Raw genomic sequence first — 8,008 nt, 5'->3', positions numbered from 1 at the left:
AACTTTCTGCATCAAAGGACACAGTTTAAATAGAGTGAAAAGGCAACCTATGGGAGAAAATATTTGCCAATCATATATCTGAAAAGAGGCTAACTTCCAGAACATATAAAGAACCCCTACAACTCAATAACAACAAGAAAACTGATTTTAAAAATGGGCAAAGGACTTGAATAGACATTTCTCCAAAGAAGATATACAAATGGCCAACAAGCATACGAAAAGATGCTCAACACCACTAATCATTAAGGAAATGCAAATCAAAACCACAGTGAGATATCACCCCACATTTATTAGGATGGCTGCTATCCAAAAACAAAACAGGGACTTCCTTGGTGGTCCAGTGGTTAAGAATCTGCCTCCCAATGCAGGGGAAGTGGGTTCGATCTGTGGTCGGGGAACTAAGATCCCCCAAGCCACAGGGCAATTAAGCCCGAGCGCCACAACTGGAGAGCCCAAGCGCCATAACTAGAGAGAAGCCTGTGTGCCGCAACTAAGACCGACAAAGCCAAATCAATAAATATTAAAAAAAAAAAAAAGAGTAGTCAAACCCATAGAAAGAGAAAGTGGAATGTTGATTGCCAGGGACTTCAGGAGGAGAGGAATGGGGAGTTATGGTTTGATGGGACAGAGTTTCAGTTGGAGAAGATGAAAAAATTCTGGAGATGGAATGTGGTGATGGTTGCATAACAGTGAATGCCATAAAACCGTACACTTACAAATGGTAATTTTGTTATATGTATCTTATCACAATTAACGAAAAAAAATTTAAAGTGTACAGGGAATTCCCTTGTGGGCCAGTGGTTAGGACTGCCAAGGGCCCAGGTGCAATCCCTGGTCAGGGAACTAAGATCCCACGTGTTGCACAGCCCAAAAAAAAAAAAAAAAAAAAAAAAAAAGATGAAATCTAGGAATTGTCCACTGGATTTTGCAGAATGAAGGTCTGCTATGTGATGACAATTGACACTTTCATGGGGAGGGTCCAGAGAAGGAAGAAATGCTTATGGTCAATAGCAGCTATGTAAATTTTAGTATGGTGGGCTTGAGTTAAGGACACTGGATTGAGGTCCACTCCCAAACAGATCAAATGCCCAAGAGATGCACTAAAACATTAATGTGCAGTAGAGTGGTGGCATCTCTGATTCAGCCCACTGAATGCTAGCTCACTGCAGGAAGGACCAAACCTAGGACCTGAACTATTGCTTCCCTCAACATCTGAGATATTGATGTTGTTGTATGGTCAGAGCCACTTCCAGGGACAAGATGTGGCTTCCTAAATATATTGATATATCCCTTAGTGTCTCTAACTCTCTGAGGCTGGGCTACAGAGCTAACTATACATCCAGGGCAGTCGCTAACATTTGCAGTATGTCTGGCACAAAAGTACAAATGAAGGCCCTTGGTCCATGTCCTTGATCTCTTCCCATTGCCAGCTATGTCCTACACCAAGAGATCGCTCACACCTAACCCAGAGAACACTTCAGCCTACATCTCCAAGCTTTGTCTACCCTTTGATTCTACAGTGGCCACTTGGCCACCTTTTGGGCCCGAGTTTGCATACCATAGGCCCAGACCTCCCTTCCTTAGGAAGGACCCTGAAAGTAAGGCCTTACAGGACCTAGAAGCAGCCTCGGGAAATAAGGAAACCTAAACGTTTTACACAAATGTTGTAGGGTGTTGGGACCTGGTGAGAACATCCCATTGTCCTTGTGGTCAATGTCCCTAGCTTTGTGGTCTGAATACAGCACGAAGAGGGCCTGCGTGGGAACCTTTATAATGTGGGGCCCAGGAAGAGGGTTCTTCTTGGCCAGTACTATGCCAGTACCAGCCACATACCAGAAAAGCAAGGAGAAAAAAATATGGGAAAGTAGGGAGGAGTTTCCTTTTACTGGTTTGGTTTAAATTTTTTTCACTCTATTCTTTTAATGTGGTCTCCTACCATGTTTCTACAACTAAACTTCTTAAAAAAACAGCTGAGTTGAGTTTCATCATAGAACCAGCAATATGGTCATGGTGGAAAATGTAGAACATAGAAGACCATACCACCAGTTATTCCAAAGATGAGATATATGCCCTGATCACAGGGTGACACGGTGTATGTCCATCCAGTTGTCTCCAAATATGTCTATATGTGCACACACACACACACACACACATACATACTCACCCTCGCATATCTGCTCACACTCAGTCACAATAATTTTTTAAATGGGATTATCCATTAACACAATTTTCACTAAATATATGACCATTTTTACATACTCATTAACCTTGAATCACTCTCCCATACCTTCCCCTCCCCTCTAGAGCCCCACAGACCTCAGGAACCCCTGTGCCCAACATAAATTTTTTTCTCCCCTAGAAACTGAGACCTTCCCCCTTCTGCTCCTGACTCCTGCTGTTCTCCCCCTTCCTGATCCTGAGTCTTCCTTCTAGCACCCCCTACTCCCATCTGAGGAGGAAGTATTCTCCCTATCCATACAGGGTCATGCCCTGCCTCTTTCTTCAACCTGGATATCTCCATCGCCCCTCCTTTTCTCTAGCCACCTTGAGTTAAACCCTGCCCCCTTTTCTTGTCCACAGTTGCAAATCACCTATGTAAAGAGCATATATAATATATAAATGGAATTTTCCTGGACAGAACTCCATGTTAGACAGTGGAAATAAATGATTGCTAGGATAATATTTTATTCACCCTCCCTTCCAATGAGTAAGCTAGTATGCCAACAACTTTCTTAAGTTCTCTAAATAAAACACAGGATTAACTGTTTTTTGGACAATAAAAAATGCTACAATTTTTAAATGAAACCAACATTTTAATTTGTTCACACACAAAGTTAATTAGGGAAAGGCAACTTGGAAAAGGGAAATCTCAGAGGCCAAGGCAGGCCCTTTTGGGGGATAAGGGGGTACTGGAATCAAGTGCCAACAGCAGATAAGTGCTAGGTAGTGCCATTATGGGGAAGGGAGGCTTCAAAACTGCCTCTTCAAACAACAACTTCAAAACTGCCTCTTCAAACAACAACTTCAAAACTGCTCATGATGTTGCTTAATAGCTAGAGCACTTGGAAACCTCACAGTTAACTGGCAGAGCAGGCAGCCCATTCAGGACAGTGGGTGGATGTTGATTTCTTTTGCAGGCCTTATGAGTATGCTCATGGAGGATCACAACATAGGAGATGTAGGAGAGGGAGGCATGCTCCCTACTTCAGCCGGCTCTCCTGAAAAGAGAGGGCTCGGGACATCACACTCAGGCAGAAAGATGCGCCTAAGGCTAGCGGGGCTAGGAGTAGAGATGGACCTCAGGCCAGTAAACCAGTTGGAACTCGTGCCAGAAGAATTAGTGGAGGAGGAGGAGGGACTCTGGTCCAGAGACCAAAGAACAGAGTTGGAGGAGGAGGAGGAGGAGGAGGGGGAGGGGGAGGGGGAGGGGGAGGGGGAGGAGGAGGAGGAGGAGGAGGAGGAGGAGGAGGAGGAGGAAGAGGAGGAGGAGGAGGAGGAAGAAGAGGAGGAGGAGGAGGAGGAGGAGGAGGAGGAGAAACCCTCACCATATGACTCAGGAGGTGTCGGTGACGGTGAGGAGGCACGCATACGAACTGCATGCCAAACCTGCTGGGTAGCAAGGTTTGGGACCTCAAAATCAGAAGAGCTTGAGCTTCCCTCGAAGGCTAGCCTTAAGTCGAACGCAGGGGATGAAGGCAGAGAAGGGCTCCTGCTAGTGGCTGATCTTCGCTGGGTGGCGCGGCTCCAGAGGACAAAGCCTGGAGTCGTGCGGCTGCGGAGAACAGGGCCTGGCAGGCTGGAGTGGTTGTCGATGGCAGTGCCTGGCCCAGATGCACGGCGGCGGGAAGCAGGGCCTGGCGCAGAAGCACGGCGGCGGCGACAAGCAGGGCCTGGTGCGCTGGAGTCGTTGTTGATGGCAGCACCTATCCCAGATGCACGGCGGCGGGAAGCAGGGCCTGGCACTGAAGCACGGCGGCGGCCGTGAGCAGGGCCTGGCGGGCTGGAGTGGTTGTTGACGGCAGCGCCTGGCCCAGATGCACGGCGGCGGGAAGCAGGGCCTGGCGCAGAAGCACGGCGGCGGCGACGAGCAGGGCCTGGTAGGCTGGAGTCGTTGTTGATGGCAGCGCCTGGCCCAGATGCACGACGGCGGGAAGCAGGGCCTGGCACAGAAGCACGGCGGCGGCGACGAGCAGGGCCTGGTGGGCTGGAGTCGTTGTTGACGGCAGCGCCTGGCCCAGATGCACGGCGGCCGGAAGCAGGGCCTGGCGCAGAAGCACTGCGGCGGCGACGAGCAGGGCCTGGCAGGCTGGAGTCGTTGTTGATGGCAGCGCCTGGCCCAGATGCACGACGGCGGGAAGCAGGGCCTGGCGCAGAAGCACGGCGGCGGCGGTGAGCAGGGCCTGGAGGGCTGGAGTCGTTGTTGACAGCAGCGCCTGGCCCAGATGCACGGCGGCGGGAAGCAGGGCCTGGCGCAGAAGCACGGCGGCGGGAAGCAGGGCCTGGCGTAGAAGCAGGGCCTGGCGTAGAAGCACGGTGGCGGTGACGAGCAGGGCCTGGCGGGCTGGAGTGGTTGTTGACAGCAGCACCTGACCCAGATGCACGGCGGCGGGAAGCAGGGCCTGGCGCAGAAGCACGGCGGCGGCGGCGACGAGCAGGGCCTGGTGAGCTGGAGTCGTTGTTGATGGCAGCACCTGTCCCAGATGCACGGCGGCGGGAAGCAGGGCCTGGCGTGGAAGCACGGCGGTGGCGATGAGCAGGGCCTGGTGCTGATGCTTGGCGCCAGAGAGCAGCGCCCTGCCTGGATAGACGGCAGCAAGCTGTGCCTGGTTCGGGTGCAAGGTGGTGGTGGTGAGTAGGGCTCTGCTCAGCTGCACGGCTACGAATAGCAGCGCTGGACCCGGATGCGTGGCTACGGAGAGCAGGGCCTAGCCTGGTTGCCTGACTGCGGAGAACGGGACCCGACGGGGTGGTGCGGCCCCGGCGAGCAAGGCGTTGCACCGATGCACGGCTGCGGAGAGCAGGGCCAGACTGGGTGGCGCGGCGGCGGAGGGCTGGACCTGGTCTGACTGCTTGACTGCGGAGAGCAGGGCCTGGTGCTTTAGCCTGGCTTTGGAGGACAGGATCTGGCTGTGATGCGTGGCTCCACAGAGAAACCTGAAAATGGCCGCCGCTGCTGGGCTCAGACCTTGGAGAAGATGGCGGCGAAGACGCCGACCACGGGGACACCTCACCTCCGGAAAACAGACAGCGCCGTGGAAGTTTCAGAGACCCGGAAGCCTCCTCGCGGCTGGGCCGTTTCCTCCCACGTCCATTCCCTGGGCTCGTGGTCTGGGTCGGACGCTGGCCAGCGCCCCAAGCGGCTTGCGAGACGGCGGCCCCACTAAGCACAGGCATTGTCTGGACGCCTTGGCCCCTCCTGGGCACCACACAGCTCAGCTCCGCGTGGGGACTCCCGCCGCCATGGAGGTCGGGGCACCCCCCTTCCTGCACACTGTCCATGGAGGGGGGCCCCGGGTCCTCCCCAGTGAGCGAAATGGCGCCAGCAGCAGCCACCTCGCAGGATGAGGAACCTGCTGTGTCACTGCCTGGGGCGCTGCCACCTGACGGAGATGGGTTGCTCGAGACTGTGGGGACCAAGGCACCGGGATCAGGGTTTTCAGTCCCACGGGTGTCGTCAGGGGCAGAGGCGACCTTCTTCTTCCGCCCTGCGGGCATCTCACCCTGCTGTGGCTTCTGCTTCTTCTCACAGCACGACAGGGTGGCCACAAGGCCAGGTTCTCACTCAGAAACAGGAGAGCGCGGCGGCCGAGGCTACCTCAGAGAAGCTCCGGGCGCCAAGAGGGAGGAAGATGGGCGGGCCCTGTGGAGTCTTCGCTTCTGATTGGTGGGCTGGATGTCACGTGACCTTCATCTCCCAGGGAGGGGGCCAACTTGGCTCCACCTAGCGCCAAACAGGAGGGTGTGCTCCACATGTCAGGAGTTTGGTCCGCCCCACCCTGCTCAGCAGGCTGGGTCAATGCTGGGAATTCCCCATCCTTACCCTAGGAGTGTGTGCGTCTCGAAAGACGGGTTGAGGGCCACAAGCCTGTCTATATAAATGATTCAGGTCACGCCGAATCAGCTTAGCTTATAGCACCACTCTGGTGGTTCAACCTTTAGCCAGGTGTCCCTCCTGGAATATAATCAGGACACTGCACCCGTAACTGTGACCCTGGAGGGGACGGTCCTGGAACTGCTCCGGGCATCTGGATGACCCCACAGGAAGGTTTGCTTGGAGAGCGGCCTGAAAGCGAGCAAACGGATGGGTCCTACAAGGGGGTCTTGGCTCAGGATGTTCAGTATGCTGCCACATATGCGGGACGGGGGGGAAGTTAATTCTTCAGCAAGATGCTTCCCCCTGCCCTGCTCCCTGAACACAGACAGGTTGCCTGGGATTAAGGGTGATGCTGTCCTTAAAGATGCATCATCATTTGTATGAGCTGCATAGTAATCCACTGATGAACGTACATTAATTTATTTGACCTACTCTCTAGTTTCTGTCCATATAAATATGGTGTGGTGCACAGGCTTGAAGTGCAATATTTGGACACATTTTTAGTCATTATTATAAAAGTCATTATTACTGCATGTTCAGTACCCAAAACAAAAGTAAATGTAGGAAAACTAGAACCTAGATTCCCACAGACCAGCAGGCAAGTACTGGGAATGTTTAATTATTTTTTGGTAGAACGGCTATTCATAAATAATTCAAAGTCCTTTTGTTTTATAAAAATGGAATTATTCATGCATACATATTATTTTGTAACCTGCTTATTGTGTCCAGAAAACACACTTTCCATGTCAATAAATACATTTCCACAAGGCCATTGTGTAACTACAAAATATTCCTTTTATGGAGGAAGCTTACATTTCTTTTTTTTTTTTAAATAAATTTATTTATTTTTGGCTGAGTTGGGTCTTCGCGCTACTGCGGGCAGACTTTCTCTAGTTGCTGTGAGCGGGGGCTACTCTTCGTTGCGGAGCACAGGCTCTAGGTGTGAGGGCTTCAGTAGCTGTGGCATGTGGGCTCAGTTGTTGTGGCTCATCAGGCTCTAGAGTGCAGGTTCAGTAGTTCTGGCACATGGGCTTAGTTGCTCCATGGTATGTGGGATCTTCCTGGAGCAGGGATCAAACCTGTGTCCCCTGCATTGGCAGGCAGATTCTTAGCCACTGCACCACCAGGGAAGTCCAGGAAGCTTACCTTTTCAAACTGCTATATTGATCAACATTTATGTTGTTTCCAACTTTTCACTCTCTATAACACATCAATGTAAGACATATCCTTTTTACTAAAATTTGTTCATATCCTCGAATGTGAACTTGTTGTGGATAAATTCCCAGAAAAGGATATTCTGAATACAGGCCATACACATTTGTAATTCTTTGATAAGAATTTAGGAAAGTGGTTCTTCTGAAAGTTGCTGTTACAGCGATTTTGGTGGAATGGAATGGGATATTTAGTGGAATGGATGAACAAATGGACTGAACCAACACAGAAATAGAATGGAATGGTGTTTGGAGTGTTAAATAATAGAGAGTAGAAAATGGATTTGAAATGGAATGTAGAATATGATGAAATTGACACTGACTAGTGGAAATTAGAATAAAATGGAAAAGGAATATGGACTTGAACAGGATATGGAATGGAAAATTGAATGGAATATAATGGGAAAATGGAATGGAATGGAATGCAAAATGGCAATATCTAATGGCCTACGGAATAAAAGAAAAGTGTTATATGAGAAAAGGAATGAAATGGAGTATAGTGTGAAATAAAATATTAAAGAAAATAGAAGGAAATCAAAATAGGAACGACCATAGTATGGAGTACAATATGCAATGGCCTGAAATAAATGGACCATGAAATATGCACTATAGATTTAAAAGTACCATAAAAGAATGGAATGAAATTTGGAATAAAAAACAGAATCCAAGATTATGAAGGATGGAATAGGAATTGAATGCTAAT

At 50.3% G+C, this 8,008-nt stretch overlaps 1 protein-coding gene across 1 annotated transcript; it reads right to left on the bottom strand.

Annotated features, from left to right (window-relative positions):
• Positions 1-2,703: 2,703 nt before the first annotated feature.
• EZHIP (EZH inhibitory protein) lies at positions 2,704-5,820 on the bottom strand. Its single transcript, XM_079910954.1, has one exon. The coding sequence runs from the start codon at positions 5,713-5,715 to the stop codon at positions 3,163-3,165; it is 2,553 nt and encodes an 850-aa protein (XP_079767080.1). The 5' UTR covers positions 5,716-5,820; the 3' UTR covers positions 2,704-3,162.
• Between the last annotated feature and the right edge of the window lie 2,188 nt (positions 5,821-8,008).

The sequence above is a fragment of the Stenella coeruleoalba genome (genome assembly GCF_951394435.1).
Source record: "Stenella coeruleoalba genome assembly, chromosome: X".
NCBI classification, from domain to species: Eukaryota; Metazoa; Chordata; class Mammalia; order Artiodactyla; family Delphinidae; genus Stenella; species Stenella coeruleoalba.
The sequence above is the reverse complement of the archived record's forward strand: the minus strand, read 5'-3'. Positions and strand labels throughout refer to the sequence as shown.